General features: G+C 35.3%; 1 protein-coding gene across 6 annotated transcripts in view; it reads left to right on the forward strand.

Moving 5' to 3' along the window:
- The window catches only part of ODR4 (odr-4 GPCR localization factor homolog), a 44218-nt gene extending 27033 nt beyond the window's left edge, over window positions 1-17185 (forward strand). For 4 of the 6 annotated variants that reach the window (XM_064370728.1, XM_064370726.1, XM_064370727.1 and 1 more), the window contains 3 exons: window positions 2210-2395; window positions 13582-13692; window positions 14832-17185. In XM_064370728.1, the coding sequence (XP_064226798.1) occupies window positions 2210-2395; window positions 13582-13692; window positions 14832-14899 (365 nt within the window). In that variant the 3' untranslated portion in view covers window positions 14900-17185. Of the gene's footprint in view, window positions 1-2207; window positions 2396-7802; window positions 7886-13581; window positions 13693-14831 lie in introns of those variants that run through there. The other 2 variants (XR_010340421.1, XM_064370729.1) reach the window with 2 other exon arrangements.
- The last annotated feature ends 7668 nt before the right edge of the window (window positions 17186-24853 follow it).

Here is a 24853-nt window from a genome sequence, read left to right on the forward strand (position 1 = left end):
TTACTCGTGAAAATGTAGGTCATCAGTTATGAAACCTATCTTTGTCCATCCCTACCCCGGTTCATCCGTACCACTCCACTGTCTTCCCAGAAAATTTGTAATCCTCGGCTGCCTGTGCCATGATTCTACTCTCTGAATGGTACTTGTAGCCCTTTATGCAGATGTCCTTTTATCCTTTAAGCTTCAGCTCTGCTATTGCCTATTCTAAAAAAGTTTCTATAAAAATAGTTAAATAACTTAAAACTTCCTATAATACTCTGATAGCAGCTGGGATATTTAACCAATAGAAGCTCAATTTTTATTATATTAGCCAAAATTTAAAATTTTTTATTTGTTTTGAATTTATTCAGATAATGTTGAACTAGATACTGTGGCATGAGGTTATTCCTAAAGGAGTCTTCTTTGGAATGCTTTTTGAGATGGGTCTTTTCAGAAAGATTTCTCCTCCCATTTCAACAGAAAATGAGTCTTATTTAGATACTAAATTGCTAATTTAATGTCTTAATTTGAAAATTATAAGTGTTTTTTTATTTTTTAATGAGTAATTTAAATTTATTGGAACCAGTTCCTTAACGTTTGATTTTTTAGCTTGTTATTTTTCAGAGATACCAAGAATTGATGTAGTTTGAAATGGTTTTAAAATTTTGCATGCCAATTGCACATATACATTATGGTCATTTTTGAGTTTTTACTTAATCTGTTTCAAGTAACTGTAGCCCAAAATAATATAGTCCTAAATTCAATGTGTGGACAATTTTTGTACTGTACTTCAAATTGCAGTAATATTCTTCTACAGCTAGGAGGCAGTCTGGTCAAAGAGTAAAATTTATCTCCCAGTTCTCATGTGCAAACGAAATAATACACAGAATCTGGAAGGAACGAGATTGCCTTTCCTGTGATACTTAAGGCATTGTTCGTCATCTTTTGTTTGTCATTATGTAAAGTTACCACTAGTTTCTTGACAACAAAGTCTAAGTTACTATTAAAGTAAGCCCTAGTTTTCTACTTGATCTTTACATTAGTGCTTTTTAATCATGTCTGTTGCTGAAAGAGGTCATTCTTTTCACAAAATTTCTATCTTTGTGAGAGTCATAAGAAGCGTAGTGTTGAACTAAAAAGTAATTATTTATTTACATGTAACAATGACTCTTTGTGTTAGAAATTAGGGGAAATAATAATTTCAGTTTGTAAATATCCAAAGAAGAATGAAATATTATTTATTTAGATTTATTTTTTCTAAAAATGATTTAAGCTTTTTACAAAGAAGATAAGCAAACAAGTGAAAATAAATGTTAGTAATAAAGAGTCAAAGGGAAGGTTAAAAAAGAAAGCAAAATGGAGTTGGTAGTGAGATTGGTACACAAAAATGTATATATGACTTGATGTCCTAAACATGCTTGAATAGGAAGGGGGGCTACATCTAGTAAGATGAAATTCATGGTTAGATTAGTACAAAAATATATGCTGTCAGATCCTGCGCCCTTAGTGTAAGGCGGCCACTAATTTGGCTCCAAACTTGGAAGAAGAAGAGAAAAACCACAATAAAATGTACAGTGCCTATGAGGGTAAAAGAAACAAGAAGGACAGTAGTTTCTGACACCAAGGACAAAATTGTCTCTTGAGTGTCCTTCATAGGGCAGTGTGTCACATAAGAATGTGTAATCAACATCTTTACATTGAAGGCAATAAGTTTATTTTATTTTTATTTTGAGATGGAGTCTTGCTCTGTTGCCCAAGCTGGTGTGCAGTGGTGCTATCTCGGCTCACTGCAACCTCCACCTCTGGGTTCAAGCAATTCTCCTGCCTCAGCCTCCTGAGTAGCTGGGATTACAGGCCATCACACCTGACTAATTTTTGTGTTTTTAATAGAAACAAGGTTTCCCCATGTTGGCCAGGCTGGTCTCAAACTCCTGAGTTCAAATAATCCACCTGCCTCAGCCTCCCAAAGTGCTGGGATTACAGACGTGAGCCCCAGCACCTGGTGATAAGTTTATTTTTTGTAGGTGTGTCATTTAGGTTCCTTGCAGAGGCCAGGGGTTTTGGGGTAAAGCAGAATTCAGTAACAGCAATTTTGTGCCAGATCACTAGAAAATGAAAAAACATTGACCTTTTAAGCTTTATTTGTATTTGTTTTTATATACTTATAAAATATGTATCACTGATACCAGTGACAAACCTATCTAAATATTAATATTTTTTCTCCTTTTAGATTCTGAAAAAGAGTTCCACATCCTCCCTCGTCGAGTCTTTGTTCCCCTTCCTGGATCCACTGTAATGTTGTGTGATTATAAATTTGATGATGAATCGGCTGAAGAAATCAGAGACCATTTTATGGAGATGTTGGATCATACAATTCAAATAGAAGATGTGGAAATTGGAGAGGAAATAAACACAGGTCATTATATGATGCTATTTAAGAACCTAATTAGATTACAGCTAAGATTACCTATGAGATGTCTAGTTTAAATATCACGTCTTTAGATTTTATAAAGCTAGTTCTATTTGACAGTTCAGAATATTAACAGACATTTAAAAATATATGTTTAATTTTTACATGTCTAGACATACAGTGAGTATTTCCTAGGAAATTGAACCAAAATTTAAGATACTAAAGTTCAGCATTAAGTAGGTAAAATTACAAAGCTTTAAGGTATTTCTTTTAATATAAAAGTTTTCTCAAAATTCATTATCTTGGTAAAGCATCATGTCAGAACAGAAAGTTTTTAAAATACCAATTTATTCAACATTTTCTCCATGTTATTTGCCTTTCTTTTCATATCCCTTTCATCTAATTGGGATACTAAGCCAAAATGGACAGTTCCAGAAATTAATTAGTTTTATAGAGCATAGATTTGCTGTACTATCTAAGCTTTGCAACACATTTTTGTTCACTAGCCATTACTTTCACATTTGACTTTACACTTTGGAAAACTGTTTTGTTTTGCTTTGCTTTCTTTTTGTTTCTAGTGAGTTCAGGGTATGAAAACATGTCTATAAATAAATATGTAAGTCCTTTTTCTGATTTCTTAGTTATTCCTCTTTGCATAGCTAATTCTTCCTTCTGGAATAGGTTGTTCAATTCAGAGTGCGCTTGAGATTATGGTGAGTCAAGTAAGTATTTGATTGGGGAACTTCAAATCTCTCAGTAAACTGCCTCAAGTTGGTTGCAGACCACCCTTTAGTTTTTTTAGCAATGCCAGATTAGCACTGATGATGATGCAGAGCAATAAGTGTGTTTCAGTGGGGAAAATAAACTGTTCTAAATTGCCCAGTGCCTGATGTTAAAATAAAGTAGCAACTACTTTCTAATCCCATGAAAACTAATATTTTTAAAGGTATAACTGTAGAATATTCTCTAGCAGACGGAAAGTGTCTGCTTTTTGAAAGTAGACTGGTAAAAATGTTTACTACTTTCCAAAATTTATTTTCCCTGGTTAGTGACTGCATTATCTCTGCTAACCAAACTTAGAATCATGAGGGCAAGAATTTTTGTTTGTTTTGATCACTTCTCTGTTGATAGTGCCCGGCAATAGTTCTTGAGCCATTCCGTTGTTGAATAGATCTTATAATGTTGATGGGATCATTAGAATTGACCTAATATAACCTCTTAATACTGAAAACTATATTCCTAGGAGATGGGATTCAGATTCTATTCTTTTTTATTCTAAATACCAATCTGCCTTTCTGTAACCTATTCTTTCTTCAGTAATATGCAGCAATAAAACCTGAGTATCGCTTCCTCACTGAGACCATGCTTTAAATTTGAGAGCAACGACTGTGTTCTAAATATTTCAAAGCCTCACGCCTGTAATCCCAGCACTTTGGGAGGCTGAGGCGGGTGGATCATGAGGTCAAGAGATCGAGACCATCCCGGTCAACATGGTGAAACCCTGTCTCTACTAAAAATACAAAAAATTAGCTGGGCACAGTGGTGCGTGCCTGTAATCCCAGCTACTCAGGAGGCTGAGGCAGGAGAATTGCCAGAACCCAGGAGGCGGAGGTTGCGGTGAGCCGAGATCGCGCCATTGTACTCCAGCCTGGGTAACAACAGCGAAACTCCGTCTCAAAAAAAAATTAAAAAATAAAAAAAAAATAATATCAGCTGTTATTTATATATCTGCCAGGCACAGTTTTAAGCATCTTACAAATACTAAATTATCATTCCTTATAATAACCCTGAAAGTAAATATATTAGTCTTATTTTCCAGATGAGAGAATTGAGGCTCAGAAAGTCCAGGTAACTTTTCGAAGTTACGTTGCTTGTCATGGTGGAGCTGGAATTTAAACTTAAGTAGTTTAGTTCTAGAGTCTGTGCTTCTTTTCTAAAAATGTTGTTTTACTGCCTTTCTGTAGGAGATAAATAATGAAGTATAGTATGATTACTTTCCATGATCTAGATACATATTTTAGCCTGACATTCTTCATTCCATCCCTTCAAAATTTTCAAGTGTAAATGAATGATGTTACACTATCCTGGTTTAATTTCATCTAGATTATGACAATATAATTTCTCATTTGTTGGCTGGAATCTTGGATCTATAATTTATGTTTATGTGTAAATATAATATAAATTATATATGTTTATAATATAAGCATACACATATATAAACATAATGTAATATAAACATTTTTTATGTTTATATGTTAACAAAAATGTTTATGTAAACATGTTTGTTTATAAGTAAATATATGTTTATTAAAATATATAATATAAACAATATATAAAATATTATAAAATAAAATATTAAAATATATAGTGTTTATATATAATTTTTCAAATTATTTGTCACATTCTTAGTGCATATCACATTTGTAAACTAAGAATGACTAAGGGTAGCACTGTATGCAAAACTTGCCCCATTCATAAGTTACTTTAAAAGTCAGATATGAAAGAATAGGAAGAGAGAGTGATTTCATCTAGTTTTTTTTTTTTTTTGAGACAGAGTCTTGCTATATCGCCAAGCTGGAGTGCAGTGGTGTGATCTCAACTCACTGCAACTTCTGTTTTCTAGTTTCAAGCAGTTCTTCCGCCTCAGCCTCCCAAGTAGCTGGGGACAACAGGCACGCACCACCACACCCAGCTAATTTTTTTTGTATATTTGTAGAGACAGGGTTTCACTGTGTTGGCCAGGATGGTCTCTTGACCTCGTGATCCGCCTGCCTCGGCCTCCCAGAGTGCTAGGATTACAGGTGGGCGCCATCATGCCCAGCCTCATCTAGGTTTTTTAAAGAATTTTAAAAAAATATTTCTGTCTTAAGAAGTATTTTTAACTCGTTTAATTTTATGTTGTATGTTAAACATAAATATATAGACTAGTTTGTATTTTATCCAGTGCTTTTTAGGTTATATTTTAACAAACAGTTATTAACAGCTTAATATTCTTTCTTTATACTGCTAAGACATTTTAAAAAATTTAGCCTGGGCAGCATGGTAAAACCCTGTCTCTACAATAAAAATACAAAAATTTGGCCGGGCGCGGTGGCTCAAGCCTGTAATCCCAGCACTTTGGGAGGCCGAGGCGGGTGGATCATGAGGTCAAGAGATCGAGACCGTCCTGGTCAACATGGTGGAACCCCATCTCTACTAAAAATACAAAAAATTAGCTGGACATGGTGGCGCATGCCTGTAATCCCAGCTACCCAGGAGGCTGAGGCAGGAGAATTGCCTGAACCCAGGAGGTGGAGGTTGCAGTGAGCCGAGATTGCGCCATTGCGCTCCAGCCTGGGTAACGAGAGCGAAACTCCGTCTCAAAAAAAAAAAAAAATACAAAAATTAGCTGTAGAGGCTTCATTTACATCACTGCAGTCCAGTAGAATAAGACCCTGTCTCAAAAAAAAAATTTAAAAATTAAGTAGCTTCGACCACTGTGATGTATTCCTAAGAAGTAACTATTGCAACCTGGCATGACAGTCTCCCAGAAACAAAACTAAAACCCAATAAATTCAAATTCTTACGAAACCATTATATGTGCATTTCAGAAAACATCTGTCGAGAGAGCAAAAGGGCCTTTGCCTCTCTTGCTTACTGTTGTGTTTCTAGCACTTTACTAAGAGCTTAGCCTTAGCACGTCATAGGTACTCAGTAAATATTTGTTGACTGAATAAATTATTTATATTGTCAGTCCTAGGGGTTGGGGTCTAAACAACAGCAGAATGCTGATCCTGTCTTCAAGGAGCTAAATAGAGTTTTTTTTTTAAAGTTTGTGTAGATACTATATTTTTATTATCTTCATACTAGTTCAGACTAGGTTAACTCCTTCACGAAACTTTCTTTTAGTTCCCTTTTCTATGCCGTTCTCCTATAACACTTTACATACTTGTAACTAAATCATCAATTGCATATTTAATATTGATCTTTCACATTAGACTGTAAGATTTTTGAGCATATTTATTTATCTGTGCCTAAAACCTGGTAGGTGTTCCTAAGTATTTGTTACTGAATAAATGATTCTTAGGAAACTACAGCACATCCTGTTTTCACGTTTATTTTATGCTTTAGAAATTATAAGCTGATGCTGGGCCAGACAAGCTTTTTAAGGTTTGTGTAGTATAGTTTACTGAACATGATGAAGGTTTAAAAAGGATGTAATAGTCATAGCTGTATGGCTCAGTAGTTCAGAACATTTTCAGGAGTATTGAACATTTAAAAGACATGAAACTGCATCTTTTATATGAAAATGTGTAGCACTAGTTGTTGCCCCAGAAATTTTAATCCAGTTTACCGCATTTAGTGTGTCTATTTATCAGATGTTTATTAAGCTCTGTTCAAGACAACATGATAGATATGAATCAATAACTTGATTCCTTTCCCTTAGCAGCTTAGAGGAAAGATAGAATGTATATGCATGAATAGTTATGCAGATAATGTAGTAAGGTCTTAAGAGTGCCTAAGAACTCCATCAAGATTAGGGGTCAGAATTTTGGTGTCTCTAGTGATTTGGCTAATAATTTAATCAGGAAAAAGTCTTATAAGCATTAGCAGTAATCTATGATATATAGTAACAAAGTTTTGTTATTGCTATTTTAAAAGTTCAGTAAATTATTCCCCTTTTTTTATTATTTATCACAGTTGAGTATCCCTAATCTGAAAATCTGAAATCTGAATTGCTCCAAAATTTGAACCTTTTTGAGCATTGATATGATGCTAAAAGGAAATGTTCATTAGAGCATTTCAGATTTTGGATTTTTGGATTAGGAATGCTAAACTGGGGTACTGCAAATATTCCAGAATTCAAAAAAATCTGAAATCTGAAACACTTATGGTCCCAAGCATTTTGGACAGGGAATACTCAACCTGTACTACTTGTATGTTTCACTTCAACTGAAAGGTCACTGAAAGCAGACACCAGTTTTATAAGTGGATGCTCTGTAGTATACAGGAATAATTCTACTTGTATCGAAAATCTCATAGTTTTGAATGATGTTTAGTTTTGCAAATAAATGAAAGTTTTAATGTTAGCCTCAAAACATTGTAATTTTTTCCCATTATTGTCAGATGTAAATGCTGTTATCTAATGAATTGCTTTTATCATTTATGTATGTACTAAATATATTTTAGTCCTCTTTCTTGGCTTCCATCAGTAAGCTTTATCATTAGCGTTATTTGTACCTTGTTAAATATTAGCATGAACCAGTAAATATGAAATATCTTAAAATAACTTAAAAATCTTAGATAACATATAAATATTATTACATAGGTCTGTTTTGTGGATTTTAATTTTCATAAACCGTTAACATGAAAACTTATATGTTTCATACTTTATTTAAAAATTATTTGCTGTCTTTCTTTTTTATGCTGACAGTCTAGTATAGAGATGGATTAACAGTAGGAAGAGTTTAATATTACAAGAACAAAGGAAGCAAAACAGCAATTTGGAAATTTTAGGTGTGTATACTTACATGTATGCCATATTAAACTCATGGTTTCTAGATACTACACATTTTACTAATAATGTATAATGTATTGAAGATACTACTTCAGTGTGGTAGGTATGATCCTTTCAGGATACTGCCCTGTTTTTAAAACTTACATGAATCTCAAGTGAGTGAGTGATTGATGACTGTTTGTTGGCTGCTTATTATGTATTAGGCTTTAGGAGTCTAGAGATAAAGTAGATAGTCCTGACTCTCAAAAAGTGCACAGTGCAATGGGAAGTACAAAGGAATGGGTTATTCCAAAACAAGCTGGCCCATATACTTCAATGTGCTGATCCCTGGTTTTATTATTAATAACTAATTCTTTGAAATTATTAACTGCTAAAACCACTAATAATTCTATAAGAGAAGAATGAACAGAGAAGTACCAGAACTCTTAGCAGAGGCGCTATCTCTGTAAGGGATTCAGGGAAAGCTTCTTAGAGCTTTTGAATTCATTTTGAAGGATGAATACAAGTAAAAGTAGCTTTTTAGGAATTGAGCACTGGTATGAGATGTATAGCAACCAAGAATATGACTTACCTAGAAGTGTGCTGGTTTTGCTTCATCAAGTATTTGTTAAATGAGAAGGAATGATTTAGTAATTCTCCATATTTATTATAAAGAACACATTCTCAGATAGAATAATAACATACATTTTAATAGAAAAATTAAGTGCTTTTACATAAACATCCTATTGGTTTAGAATTATATGCACTTATTCACTCATTTACTCATTCATTTTTTATTCATTGACTCAAAGATATTAGATGTCATAATTTTATGAAGATAATGTCCAGGGTCAGGCCTGCCACTTGTAACTGTTTAACCTTAAACAAGTCCCCTCTGCGTCCTAGATTCTCAAGAATATGGTAAAACTTTTGGGGAAAATACCTTCTAAACAGAAAGAGATATATGAATGGAGGATGATATTAACACATTATTATACTTTTAAATACTGAACCTCTGACTTGTAATGAAAAATTCTGTTAAGTGTGAAATGTTTTATAATATGTGTAAGTTTTCCTATATAAATATTTGAAATTAGAGTTTCCATATAAAATAAACCATAAAAAAGTGGAGCTCAAATGTTCAAATTCAAAAATTGAAATCGATTGCTACATGTTTAAGAGCATTAAATTTGTTATAAGCATTTTGCTTTATCTTCTAAGTATTTAACATTACAGGTTGACTATTCCCTAATCTGAAAGTCTGAAACACAAAATTCTCCAAAATCAGAAACTTTTCGAGCACAAACATGATACTCAAAGGAAGTATACTCATTAGAACATTTTGGGTTTTGGATTTCAGATTAGGGATGCTCAAACAGTAAGTATAATGCAAATATTCCAAAATTTTTTTAAAAAGGACTGAAATCTAAAAGACTTCTAGTCCCCAAGCATTTCAGATAAGGGATGCTAAACGTGTATTATTTACCTAATTATTACTTATTTCTGTTCTATAGTATAGTTGCCAAGTAGTTGCCATGTTTAAAATACATATTTACCAAGTAAGTATCTTAAAATAACATACTTTTAAATGACTTAATAGATGAAGAGCAGTTTGTCAGAATGACTCACTTGAGGTGAGGGATAACTATGGCTTTAAAATTTCTTAGCTGTGCTAGTCATCTGCTAGTAGATATTAACTTAAGTTCAGTGTACTTCTTTTTTTTATTTATTTATTTATTTTTTTTATTTTTATTTTTATTTTTATTTATTTTTTTTTTTTTGAGACGGAGTCTCGCTCTTGTTACCCAGGCTGGAGTGCAATGGCGCGATCTTGGCTCACCGCAACCTCCGCCTCCTGGGTTCAGGCAATTCTCCTGCCTCAGCCTCCTGAGTAGCTGGGATTACAGGCACGCGCCACCGTGCCCAGCTAATTTTTTTGTATTAATAGAGACGGGGTTTCACAATGTTGACCGGGATGGTCTCGATCTCTCGACCTCGTGATCCACCCACCTCGGCCTCCCAAAGTGCTGGGATTACAGGCTTGAGCCACCGCGCCCGGCCTCAGTGTACTTCTTTATCAACAATACCACCTAAAAAATTTGAAGTCACACCTTTAAAATCTGGTGAGCCTCATCTTTGCCAATAACAGAGCTGAAATTAATTTTTATCATTTGGTTAAACATTGATGAAAAGGAAAAATGAGTAATAACGAAGATATAATTTTATGGCTACATCCCTGAATATAATGATACATCAGTAATTTAGGATGTAGGGATAGGAAGAACACAGCCAACTAAAGAGTTCAAGTCTTAACTATTTCATTTTAAGCTTCTGAATAGTCCTGCCTACTACCTATCAGCAGCTTGGAATGAAATCTGAACACATCTGCAACTTTTGCATGCATTCACCATGGTCCTTGTTTTCTTTTTTTGCTGCTGTTCATGAAGATTACTTTCTTAACATGATCAATTTTTGATTTGTCTGAATTTAAAATTACTTGGCTTTAAGGAATGATTGAGAGCTAATGCTGTATTGAGTCACTGTGTTATTTGCATTTAAATTTCATATATTAAAATATTGATGAAATAGTACCTGAGATTTGATTTAAAGTCCTACAAGCTCCCACCAAAAATAAACAGACAAATAAATTGTTGTGATAAGGGCTTATTCATTATTGAAAAAATTCTGCTTCAGTAAAATTACCTCAAATTTATATCAAACCACATGATTTTGTATGACTGATTTAAAAATAGAAATAGCAGGGCAATGGAATGTCTGTTATAAAAGTAAATTATTTGTGCAGAGTATAGCCGTCTAGAGTATGATCTTCATATATAATAATTGAATATTAAATGTATAAATAATATGACAACTAAAACAATTTTATTTTCTTTGTATGCAAGTATTCAAGTAAAAAAGTTCCTATAGCAAATAGGTATAATTCATGCCGTCTATTGTTTTTGTTATCTGATGTAAGGATTTTATTGGCCCAAATATTTAAAAAAAAAAAAAAAAAATACCCTTTTTAGCAGAGATACTTGCTAATAGCAGAGCCAAAGTTTGTTTTTGTTTTCGTTTAATGTAGAATTGTATTAGCCATTCAACTTTTAGACCTATGAACTGAAGCTGGAAGACATTTTATATTACTGGGCTTATATAGTCTAGAACTGAGGTATGATAGCCCTTGAGAAAACTAGAAACTGGAAATATAGAAGACTAGATATTCCTAGAGACAGTTCATAAGAATTTGTTGTTCTTTGTAACTGGTTTGATGTGAGAATAGAAAAAAGGAGAGTTTTTTGGTTGGTTGTTTTTAAAGTATTTTAGTTATATTCTTGAAGAGGAAAAAGAAAAAAGAATGTTGGTGCCCTTGATTCTAATAAGATAATTTACTGGGAATTATTTATGAAAATCATAAACTTTATGGGAAATGAATGAGAAGTAGGTAATTTTTTTTTCCTTTTCTTCCATGTTGGTGTCGTAGATACCTATTTCAGTAAGTTCATATGTCATTCTTGTGAGCTTGCGCTAGTATATTGGAGTACAAAGATGTCTATAAAAACATAAATTCAAACAATAGGCTATTTTACTTTGAATTTAAATAGTAATATTTACTGTCTCTCACTCTTGAATTCCCTCTGTCTCTCTTTTTCTTTGGCGGGGGGGGGGCAGGTAAATAAAGAGATAAATCTAAGATAGTTGCTTTCATAACCTAGTTCCCTAGAGTTCTATAGAGTAGGTTTCTACTGTAACCTCTAGGATGGAAGAAGGGAGCTGGTCTGACTCCAGGAGTCATCCCTCCCAGCTTCAGCCTGGCCAGCATGCTTTCATCTATTTTACACACTGGGATTTTCTGTCAGATTTTCTTTGGTTTCATAGGATTCTTCAGCCCTAGGGAAAAAAAATTGGAAACTATTGGCCTGCATGGTCTCTAAGGATGTTATCAGTTCACACACTTCATTCAGTGTTAAATAAATTCGAATAGGCCAACATGCATAAATTGCTGTCAGCATAATGGAGAAGAAAGAAAACTTGTGTCCAGCTCATCAGTCAAATGCCCGATGGTCAGCTATGCACTCACCCTCCCAGGTTATGTTTTTCAATTGTAAAGTGAGATGGTATCCTTGCCTTGCTTGCCATTCAAGTGGTTTTAAGGTCAAATTTTTTATCACAGTTTAAATTTCAAGTTAGATAAAGAGTCAGCAAACTTTTTTTGTACAAATAAATATTTTAGGCTTTGTGAGCCACATAAAGGCTTTTTCACATTTTTTTTAACAGTCTTTTAAAAATATAAAAATAGATGTTTAGTTTAAGACCTTTACAAAAATAGGTCTTGAGCCAGATTTGGCCCATGTAATACAATGTGCTGGTCCCTGATTTTATTAATACCTAATTATTTGAAATTATTAATCACTAAAACCACTAATAAGAATGATATAAATTAGGCCAGGCACGGTGGCTCAGGCCTGTCATCCCAACACTTTGGGAGGCTGAGGTGGGTGGATCACTTGAAGTCAGGGGCTTAAAACCAGCCTGGCCAACATGGCAAAATCCCATCTCTACTAAAAATCCAAAAATTAGGCCAGGCGTAGTGCCTCACACCTGTAATCCTGCACTTTGGGTAGCCAAGGTGGGTGGATCACCTGAGGTCAGGAGTTCGGGACCAGCCTGGCCAACATGGTGAAGCCCCATCTCTACTAAAAATACAAAAGTTATATGGGTGTAGTGGCACATGTCTGTAGTCCCAGCTACTCAGGAGGCTGAGGCAGGAGAATCGCTTGAACCTGGGAGGTGGAGGTTGCAGTGAGCTGAGATCATGCCATTGCACTCCAGCCTGCGCAGCAGAATGAGACTCTGTCTCAAAAAAATAAATTAATTAAATGAAAATACAAAAATTAGCCAGGCATGGTGGTGGGCGCCTATAATCCCAGCTACTCCAGAGGTTGAGGCAGGAGAATCACTTGAACCTGGGAGGCGGAGGTTGCAGTAAGCCGAGATTGTGTCACTGCACTCCAGTCTGGGTGAGAGAGCCGAACTCTGTCTCAACAACAAAAAGAATGATATAAATTAATCTCAAGTAACAGTGAAGTTTACTCTGCTGTGAATTTTGGCATAAATTTACTACCATATAGTAAACAAATTATAATTTTTTTCTTTTTTTAATATGGAGTCTCCCTCTGTCACCCAGGCTGGAGTACAGTGGCACTATCACAGCTCACTACGGCCTCCGCCTCCCAGGTTCAAGCAATTCTCCTGCCTCAGCCTCCCGAGTAACTGGATCTATGCCGCCATGTCCAGCTAATTTTTTTGTATTTTAGTAGAGATGGGGTTTCACTCTGTTGCCCAGGCTGATCTTGAACTCCTGAGCTCAGGCAATCCGCCCGCCTCAGCCTCCCAAAGTGCTGGGACTACAAGCATGAGCCACCACACCTGGCCAACAAATTATGATTTTTAAAAGTTATTCAGAACTGGCTGTGTGGCCGTCTGGTTTAGTTCAATGATAAAGCCACATTAAGTGTTCTGAAAACTGTGTCAATTGGACATATATTCCATTAAATTTAATTCACCTACAGTTGATAATGAACAAATAAGTTATATTATATAAAAAACAAGTAGAATGAAAATGTTGTTGATTTTTTTATAATGTTCTTTAAAACTCAGTTTAAAGTGTTAATCCTTATTTTATGTAGAATTTATTATTATTATACTTTTTCAGTTTGTGTGAGTTCCTCTGTGAATAGTCAAGCTTCATTGGACAACACAGATGATGAACAACCAAAACAGCCAATTAAAACTACAATAGTACTGAAAATTCAGCAAAACATAGGTATTTAATTTTATTTCTTTTATAACACTGAAAACATATTTGGACTTGAGTTTTCCTGTTACTTTAAAATTATTTGTATTTCGTTTTGCTTTCTTAAGAGTGCTAGACTTAGCCAGTATTTATTGGGTATTATGGATGGAAAGTGCCAGGCCCTAGAGATAGGAAGATTTAATAATTCATACATTGTCATCCAAGTGCCCTCAAAGATGACACATCTTACTAATTTTTAAAATGTTTTTAAAAGAAAAAGATGCAGAGTTTTGGGAATCAGTTAGTATGGTAGGGCTAATGCTTTATAAACCGGTATTCCTAGAATTACTATCGCAGGAGATTTTGATGTGTGTGAACACATATGACAAAAAATGTCAAATTCAAGTCAAGAATTTTATAATGTAATTTTATATTTTAAGGTCTCTAAGAAATGCAGAATTACTGTAACATTTTTCAGACTTTTTGAACAAAGACTGCTGTTTAGCAGATAACAGTTTGAAATATACTAAGTATTAAGACCTCTGACTGAGAGTTAGGAGCCAAAAGATTTAATTGTAGTTCTTATCATTCATTAAATTTAATTAAGTTTTTCGTGTGTGTGTGTATGTGTGTGTGTGTCTGTATCTGTCTGTCTAGACTACTATGGTCAGTTTCTTTCTTTAGCTTACTATAATCAGGAAAAAATAAAAGTTACAACTCAGATATACTAATTCTTAGATTTTATAATGGTCAAACATCAACTTCTGCAGTTTTTCAATAGCTGCACAGTGGCTTTACATTATAATGACTGAGAACTGCCTTTTTTTTTTAACCTAAGTAGCATAAGACAGCTGGTATGCCAATATAAATAATTATATAAGCCCTTTAAAGTGTTTGTTATTTTTTCTCTTAAATACATCTCAGTGCACATGTGTGCAAGAGAGATACTTTGCCCAACATTCAAAATCTAATTTTTCAACTCATTGCTATATTTTTCTCTTAAGATGTTACTGCCTTTTAGTACATACATATGTATGTGTATGTATGATTGTGTGTTTGTGTATTGCTTTTGAGGCCCATCAGTTACCCACGTTTCAGAGCCTAGGATTAGTTCAGCCTTTCTTTTGCTCATTCCATATTCATTTGTTCTGTGTTTGTTTTACTTTTAGGTGTGATTGCAGCATTTACAGTTGCAGTCCTTGCTGCTGGTATCTCCTTTCATTACTTCAGTGATTAGGGTGAGGCACAAAGATTTTCTTGATCATCCAGAGAACATTGACAGACAATTATGAACAATAAAGATGTTGACAGTCTACCTATATTTAAAACAGTAGCAGCCAGATCTGCTGCCATGATGCCTATTAGGTGTGTTTCTGACTAAAATGAAATCACAAGCTGCCTTGTTTAGCCTGCTTTAAATTGTAGGTGGCCTACGTTTCCAAAAATAAAGTTATGCTTCTAGATGGAAGCTGCATGTAACAAATCATTATTATCTATTTTTTAAAAGGTTCAAAATGATGGGATATGATCATAGATTTTTAGTCTTACTAATCTGAATCACATATTAATCAGGACATTAAAACTTGAACAGAGGCCAGGCATGGTGGCTCACACCTATAATCCCAACACTTTGGGAGGCTGAGGCAGGAGGATCACCTGGGACTAGGAGGGAGTTGGAGACCACCCTGGTTGATATAATGACATTCCGTTTCTACCAAAAAAAAAAAAAATACCTGGACATGGTGGCATGCACCTCTAGTCCCAGCTACTTGGAGGCTGAATCAGGAGGATCACTTGAGTTTGAGGCTGCAGCAAGCTATGATTGCATCACTGTACTCCAGCCTGGGTGACAAAATGAGACCCTGTCGCTAAAATAAATAAGTAAATTTTAAAAACAAAAAAATAGTAATTTCAACAGTCAATGTTGATGCAACGTCTAATAATAATAGGGCACCAGTAGAAATTTCTACCGAGTGATGAGACAACCACCTTCGGATAGGTTCATCCTCTAGGACCTTTCTAATGTTCACTTGGTTCCCATATACTGTGAGTTTTGTTCTGATCAAGGGGTAGGGAACCTTTCCAGAGAGATTCTGTTAATAAGAAATGACATAAAATATGTGCTTTCTCAGGTTACTGTATCATAATTTTTAAAATATATTTAATATATAAAATAAGATTTTTGCTTCCAGCAAGTATGTTAGACTAGCTGTTATAAAACAACTAGATCCTGAATAAATTCTACTTTTGAATAGGTTCATAGGAAGTAGGAGAACTTTCAAGCACCATACTTCTACCTTTCCTCTGCCACAAACAATGAACACATTTTAAGGTAGGAGTCATGAATACTATATTAACCATACAAGTGGACTATGATTGTCTGGATGGCACATACCAATGGCAACACTGCCATATGCAGTTTGTCTCAAATCAGAAACATGAAGAGATGTGAACCTGAGATGCTGCCCTAGACAGGACAGTTAAAGAAGATTGAGTGGCCCTCAGTTTGTAGTGCTCTAGTTCCTGGCAGAAGCAAGAGAGAAACATTCCTAATTTAGTTCCAAGACTCCTATAGATTATTATCAAGTAGTAGTATTTTATGACTAGAGATCAGAGGCACAAGTTGAAACAAGCTAACATGACAAGGGAGCTACAGAAAAAATAAACATTGAACTCAGTTCTTCAAGGTTTCATCACCAAGATAAGAAACGAAGTTGGAACCATAGGCAGATCTGATAAAGAATCAAATAGGACTTGAAATGAGAAATATTTATTGAAATAAGAAAAAAGCCCTCAGACATATTGAATATTATATTAGACTCGGCTGGAGAGACAAGTGAACTATAAACTGTATCTAAAGAAATTACCCAATGAGCAACAAGGAGATAGAAAACATTAGAAAATTAAGACAGTTGGAGGGAATAATTATAAAGACTAGGAATACTAGAAGGAGAGAATTTGGAGAATGAAGGAGAGGCAATACTTGAAGAGACAACACAGTTTTCTAAATTTGTTGGAAAAACATGAATTCATAAATTCAGAAAGAAAGCACAGTATATACCAAACATCTAATTAAATAAAATCCAAGCCTAGACTCAAGGTTGTAAATGACAAGATACCAAACACAAGATTTTAAAAGCAACCATGGGGAGAAAAAGATCATCAATGAAGGGAAGACAGTCAAATACTTAGTAGGCTTCCTAACAGCAACAGTGTACCCAAAAGAGGGTAGAATTCTGAGAAAAACTATTAGCTTAGAATTTGCTACAAGGAAAACTGAAACAAACACATGCTGAGATGAAAAACAGATATTATCTTCAGCAGAACTTCAGCAAAAAGACTACAAAAGGATGATCTTCAAAAACGAAAATGATTCTAAAGCGTGATCTGAAATTGAAGAACTAGTGAGCAAATAAATGATAAACATGTAAATTTAAACTTGTTTGTATAAAACAATTATAAGGAAAAGTATAAGAAATTGTAAACAATTGTAAAACTAAATAAACATTGTTATGCAACATTAGTAATGTCGAATTTTTAAATAAGGATATAATTGAAAAACTGGACAATAGCTGCTGGCTGGCAGAAGGGTGTGATTGGAATTAGAGTGTTCTGAGTTCTTTTATTCAGAAAACTGGTTAAGATGCTCTTTAACATTAAAATTGATTATGTTATAATAAATATGTGTAGTCAAAGTTCAAGGGTAACTGCCACAAGAATAGATAGGAGATTGGCCAGGCACGGTGGCTGACTCCTATAATCAGCACTTTGAGAGGCTGAGGCGGGCAGATCACTTGAGGTCAGGAGTTTGAGACCAGCCTGGCCAACATGGTGAAACCCTGTTCTACCAAAAAATAACAGAAATTATTTGGGCATGATGGCATGCTCCTGTAATCCCAGATACTCTGGAGGCTGAGGTGGGAGAATCACTTGAACCTGGGAGGCAAAGGTTGCAGTGAGCCGAGATTGCGCTACTGCACTCCAGCCTGGGTGACAGAGTGAGACTCCATCTCAAAAAAAAAAAAAAAAAAAAGAGGGTTGGGGGGATGAATCATTCCAAAGGAAAAGAAATTTAAAATACGGAATAGGTATGCAATAACCTAGTACCAATAAAGGAAGAAATTATGGAGGTCAGGGGGTGAAGTTAGAAAGTAAGATAGTAGTAACAAATCTAATACTAATTAAAATAAATATAAATACACAATTACCCAATTAAAGATAGCATTGGTCAGATTTTTTTAAAAATCCAACTAGGCTGTTAAAAACACCTAAAATATTAGACATGGGTAGTTGTAAGTTAAAAAAATTTTTTTTAATTCAGTAGGTAAACACTAAAAACTCGTGTAACTTTAGTGATACTAAATAAAAATAGATTTATGATATTAAAGATCGAGAAGGCCATTAAAAATAGTAAAAGGATTAATTTACTAGGTATATATAACAATTTTCAGTGTGTATCTACCATGTGAAATAGCCTCAAAATGTGTGAACTGAAGCAACAATAGTGCTGAAGCAACAAATTGAACAACAGTGGGAGATTTCAACAACTAATGATTGAAAAAGAATTAGTGAAAGCATTTTAATGTAACACTGATTCGATAAACATTTAGAATAACATGTTCAACAATTAATGTTTTTCTTAAACATTGTGTATAATCAAAAATTGACCATGTATTTTCAGCACGAAGCAAGTCACAAAACATCAAATAATTGGTATTAAATGGATAATCAGAAACAAGTAGAGGTCAGTAATAAAGGTTAATTTTTTTAAAATCTTACATGTTGAAATCTTCACAGAGAAAAGGAAATACTTAAAACCTAGTTACAAGTAGTATATATATTTTTAAATTGGGTATTGCAGGGGAAACGGCACTATGAGGAAAATGGCTTTAAATGCTTGAATTAAGGGAAAAGACTAAATGTATAACTTAGAAAAACAGTAGCAAAAGCGATGTAGGAGCAAGAAGATACAGGTAAGGGAATAAATCAATGAATTTGAAAATGATAAAGAATCATATATCAAAGTTGTTTTAATGACAAAAATGGTAAAACTGGCATAATTGAACAGGATGAAACAGGACACAACATGAAGACTGAAAAAGGATTCCTAATCCATAGATAAAGCAAGCACGAAAAAGTGACTACCAGGAGGATCTTAATGCTGATGTATTTGAAAACAGACAAAATAGACCAAACTCTAGAAAACTGCAATTTACTTAAATTGGCTCAAGAAGAAATAGAAAAGCTGAATGTACTTATTCATAGGTTGAATAGTAAACAATAATTAACTTTTTGACAAGACCTGGCACAGGTTTACAGGTAAGTTTTACCCCTCTTTCAAGGGGGTAAATTCCAACATTTTATACAAGCTCTTTGAAAAATGGCTAATGAGGGAGTACTTTCCAGCATATTGTGTGAGGGTGATATAACTTACTGATACTAAAATCAGAAGCATTCAGTAGGAGAAAAGAAAATTACTGGCTAATAACACTAACACATGTAAAAGTCAAAAGCACTATTAATAAACTTTGACATATTAAAAGAGGTAGTACATTATGAATAAGTTGTATACCTTTAAAATCAGGAACACAAGGATGGATATTACCACTTTTTTTGGGTGGGGGAGGGATGGAGACTTGCTCTGTCCCCCAGGCTGGAGTGCAGTGGTGAGATCTTGGCTCACTGCAACCTCTGCCTCCCAGGTTCAAGCGATTCTCTTGCCTCAGCCACCTGAGTAGCTGGGATTACAGGCACCCACCACTATGCCCGGGTAATTTTTATATTTTTAGTAGAGACAAGGTTTCACCAAGTTGGCCAGGCTAGCCTTGAACTCCTGACCTCAGGTGATCCACCCTCCTTGGCCTCCTAAAGTGCTGGGATTACAGGCATGAGCCACTGAACCCAGCCACCACTTTTATTTATCATTGTCCTATAGAAAAACATGCAAAAGACAAACCAGGTATTTTCAGAGGATGTGGCTGAACACATGAAAAGATGTTTAACCTCATAAGTGATTGGCTAATTAAAACCATAATGCATAACATTTTACATTCAATAGATTGAAAACTTAAGAAATATGACAATAACCATAAAGATAATGTGCCTCAGTCTTTCACACTGCAGGTAGGATTTTGAATTGATAGGCTCTTCAGAAAGCAATTTGGCACTTTCAGTTAAGCATTCACATACCCTTTCTGTTCTACCTCTACATAAATACCTTAGAGAAATTCTTGGATACATGTACCTTAAGAGTACACGTGTAAGAATGCTCATGGCAGCCCTGTTTTTATCCGCTCATGTCCGCTGACAACAAAAAATAAATTATGGATTTTGTAATTTTATTCAACAGGGAGAATGACCTACATGCAACAACATAAAGTAATCTGAAAAGTGATAAAGCAAGTCTCAGAGGTCTACACAGAGTATGCTACAGTTCTTATAAAGCTATGAAGGAAACCTAAACTGTATTCTGTAGAAATACGTATATTTGTGATAAAACTTTCTTTTAAAGAAGTCATAAAATTCAGGACAGTGGCAAGGTGTAGCACATGAATACATAAAACAATATTAGTGATACTTTCATTCTTGGGTAATGGGTTTCTTGATCTTCATTTCATTTAATGGCACTAACATAAATTGTGAGGGGTCGTCTGTTACTAACAAACTACCTCAAACTTAATTGGCTTAAAATAACAACCATTTCACTGGCCTTATAATTCTGTGAGTTGACAGGAATCTGCTGGGTGGTTTTGTTCCACACGATGATGACTTTCGCTGCAGTTATCTAGGGGCTTGATTGGGCTTGAAGCATCGAAGATACTCAAGCACATGATCGGCAGTTAATGGTGGCTATCAGCTGGGAATTCAGCTGCCACACCTCAGTTTATGTGGCTTCTCCATGGGACTTGGAGTTCTTCCAGTCGTGGTGGCTGGGCTTGTAATTGTTTATGGCTGGGATCCAAGAAGCAGCATCCCAAGTGTAAGCGTTTCAAGAAGAGGAAAACAGAAGTTAAGTCCTCTTGGGGCCATAGCTTGGAAGTCCCAGAACATTATTTTCACTGCATCGTATTGGTCAAAGTAATCTACAGGGCCAGCTTAGCTTAAAGAAGGAAAAAAACCCTTTTTGATGGGAAGGGGACACGCATATACAAACAAGAAAGAAACTGACGGCAGAAATCTTTGGTAGTTATAATGTACGCCCTGACCATAGCAATTTATGTTCCCAGTGGAAAATTTTCCCACCACCTCCCAGGAAACCAAGTTTCATCTCAATATGACATCAGTTTCAAGCTCAAGACCCAGAACTTCATCATCTAAACCAGTTTCAGTTACATATGCAGTGCCTTTACTACAGTTTCTCTCAGTCGGAAGATGTGCTAAACTAAAGATAAGTTTTCTTTTTCATATTCACCCAGCCTACAGTGGTGAGTTAGGCAATATACACTCTTGTTTAAAAAAGAGGAAAAATGAGAGGTACATAGCAGTGAATGGTTCATAGCAATTCTGAACTCCAATTGGGCACGTTTTATGCCTCATGATTCTGGGAGCAGAGAATGTATTTCAATTAGGGACTAACTCTACTTGAGAGTGGTTCTTAGTTCTTGGCTCTTCCCTGTATGATCTTTATTTTACTCTGAGCCATCTTTTTCCATGAGAAATTGCTTTGTGTTTGAAGCTGAGTAGCCTTCTCAAACTGCTTCTTGATTTTTGGAGGTCGAAGGCCCAGAAGTCTCCAGCTTGAACTGTGTGTGTCTTTTTTAGTGTAAGCTGATGTAACTCATTTTAAAACCTCTTGTGTTCCCTTTGAATTGAATTATAATCCACTCCATTAGACAAAATCCATACTCGTCTCTTCAAGACAGTCCTCTCTCTTAATTTGAACTGAGAGGATGTTGAGGAACAGCACCCTTAACTGTCTTAGATACTCACTGTCGAGCAGAATGACCTGCAAAATGTGCTCATAAGATTCTTAGAAGTCTTTTTGTCTATCTAAGAGGTCTATGAGGCACTGGTTTAAATATTTCTGAAACCTTAAAGGGTATTACAGATGCACCATTGATTCGAAATTATCCTAATTCTATGCTTTACTAACAATTCTCAATTTGATCTTTGCCAAGGTGATTTATTCCTTGAGAACCTCTTGCTGGCTGGACAAATATTTTCTTTGCACATTTTATATTTTCTACAAATTTTGCTCCAAAACTGAAGTTTCTTATTTAGTTCTTCTCGTATCTGACGATAACTAGCTAGAAGTAGTCAGGTGGCATTTTCAATGTTTGCCTGGAAGTCTCCTTAGACAGATTCACAAATTTATTAGGTTACATTTTCCCTTTAGCAATTGCCATGAGCTTATTAGTTCTACCTTTCAGATTATTGCAAATGTAAGTGTTGCCTTTCTGTTTTCTCATTGATCTTTTAGCCACCACTGTCTGCATCTCCTGTTCAGTTCCAAGTTGAGGCTACATAGGTTTGGGTTTGACCTAATGCCACCCTATTTCTAGGGACCAGTTTCTATTTCAGTTATCTTTTGCTCCACAACAAACAACCTCAGAACTTAGTGGCTTAAACCAACCATTTTGTTAACTTATCAATCTTTGCATAGATGGAGCTTAGCTGACTCAGGTTGGTGGCTCTGCTCCACGTGATGTTGGCAGGGGCATTCAACTATCTAAAGGCTGTGATATGCAAGACAGTTCATCCACATGGTGACAGTTTATCTGATTTTCCTTCACGTGACTTTTCCAGAGAGTTTGGCTCCCCACAGCATGGTGATTGAATTCCAACTGGGAGCATTCCAAGAGATGAAGGAAGTGGAAACTGTCAGTCCTCTTAAGGCCTGGTCTTCTCAGAAGTCCCAGAATGTCACTTTGCATTCTACTGGTCAAAGCAAACACAGGTCCAGCCCAGTTTCCACAGGAGGGGAAAAAGAAGCCCATATCTCACTGGGGAAGTGGCACATTCTTATAGAGAGAGAAAGAATTGATGGCAGTCATCACAGGAGATTTGTAACTATACGTATTTAGTATATGTCAAAAAAGGAAGATTGAAAATATAAGCATATCTCAGAGATACTATGGGCTGGGTCCCAGACCACCAAAACTAAGCTAATATCAAAAGTCACATTTTTTTTTGTTTTCTCAGTGCATATAAAATTATTTTTATACTATAGTCTAATAAGTGCACAATAGCATTATGTCTAAATAACAACATATATACCTTAATTTAAAAATACTGCTAAAAAAAAAGTGACAATCCTCTGAGCTTTCAGCAAGTCATAATCTTTTTGATGGTGGAAGGTTTTGCCTTGATGTTGGTGGCTTCTGACTGATTTGGGTGGTGGTTGCTGAAGGTTGGGGTGACCATGGCAATTTCTTGAAAAAGAAAATGACATTTGCCACATTGATTGACTCTTCATGAAAGATTTCTCTGTAGCAGGTGATGCTGTTTGACAGCATTTTACCGACAGTAGAACTACTTTCAGAATTGGAGTCAGCCCTCTCAAACCATTTGGCTCCTTTTTCAACTAAATTTGTGTGATACTCTGAATCCTTTGTTGTCATTTCAACAGTGTTCACAGCATCTTTGCCAGGAGTAGACTCTGTCTCCAGAAACCACTTTCTTTGCTCATCATTAAGAAACAACTCCTCATTCTTTCAAGTTTTATCATGAGATTGCACCAATTCAGTCACATCTTTAGTGACATTCTGGTTCTTTTGCTAATTCTACCACATCTCTAGTTATTTCTTCCACTGAAATCTTGAACCCCTCAATTATTCATGAGGATGGGAATCAACTTCTTCCAGACTCCTGTTAATGTTGATGTTATGACCCATTCCCATGAGTCACAAATGTTCTTAATGACATCTAGAATGATTAAGCTTTTTCAAAATATTTTCACTGTACTTTGTCCAGATCCATCAGAGGAATCACTATCTTTGGCAGCTGTCACCTTACAAAATGTATTTCTAAAATAATAAAACTTGAAAGTCAAAATTACTTCTTGATCCATGGGCTGAAGAATGGATACCGTGTTAGTAAGTACGAAACAAACATCAATCTCTGCACATCTCTATAAGAGCTCTTGGAATAATATTTTGAAAGGAATCTTTTTCTGAGCAGTAGGTCTCAACAGTGGGCTTAAAATATTCAGTAAAACATGAGAAAAGCAGATGTGCTGTCATCCAAGCTTTACTTTTCATTGATAGAGCATGGACAGAGTAGATTTTGCATAATCCTTAAGGGCCCTAGGATTTTTGGAATAGCAAAGGAGCTTTGGCTTCAACTTAAAGTCACCAGCTGCATTGGCCCCTAAAACAAGAGTCCGTCTATCTTTTGAAGCTTTGAAGTCAGGCATTGACTTCTCCTCTCGGGCTATGAAAGTAGATGGCATCTTCCAATAGAAAACTTTCATCCACATTGAAAATCTATTGTTTAGCTACCTTCATTGGTTATCTTACCTAGATCTTCTGGATAACTAGCTGCAGCTTTTACATCAGTACTTGCTGCTTCACCTTGCACTTTTATGTTATTGAAATAGCTTCTCTCCTTAAACCCCATGAACCAACCTCTGCTAGCTTCAGACTTTTCTTCTGCTGCTTCCTCACCTCTCTTAGCCTTCCCAGAATTGAAGAGAGTTAGGGCCTTGCTCTGGATTAGACTTTGTCTTAAGGGAATGTTGTGGCTGGTTTGATCTATCTAAACCACTCAAACTTTCTCCACATAAACAAACAATAAGCCTGTTTCACTTATTCATATGTTCACTAGAGTAGCACTTTTAATTTATTTCAAGAACTTTCTCTTTGCACTCACAACTTGGCTGTTTGTTGCAAGAGGCTTAGCTTTCAGCCTGTCTTGTCTTTCAACATGCCTTCCTCATTTAGCTTAATCATTTCTAGCTTTTGGTTTAAAGTGAGAGACATGTGACTGTTTCTTTCACTTGGACACTTAGAGGCCATTGTAGGGTTATCAAGTGGCCTAATAACAATATCATTGTGTTTCAGAGAATAGGGATGGGGGAAAGACAGGGAAATGACTGATTGGTTTAGTAGTCAGAACATACACAATTTTATCAATTAAGTTTACCATCTTATATGGGCATGGTTCATTTAGCCCCCCAGAAATTATAATAGTAACATCGAAGTCACTGATCACAGATCACTGTAACAGATATAATGAGGCTGGGCACGGTGGC

This window comes from Aotus nancymaae, unplaced genomic scaffold (genome assembly GCF_030222135.1).
Source record: "Aotus nancymaae isolate 86718 unplaced genomic scaffold, 86718_ANA_hifiasm-v0.15.2.pri h1tg000108l, whole genome shotgun sequence".
NCBI classification, from domain to species: Eukaryota; Metazoa; Chordata; class Mammalia; order Primates; family Aotidae; genus Aotus; species Aotus nancymaae.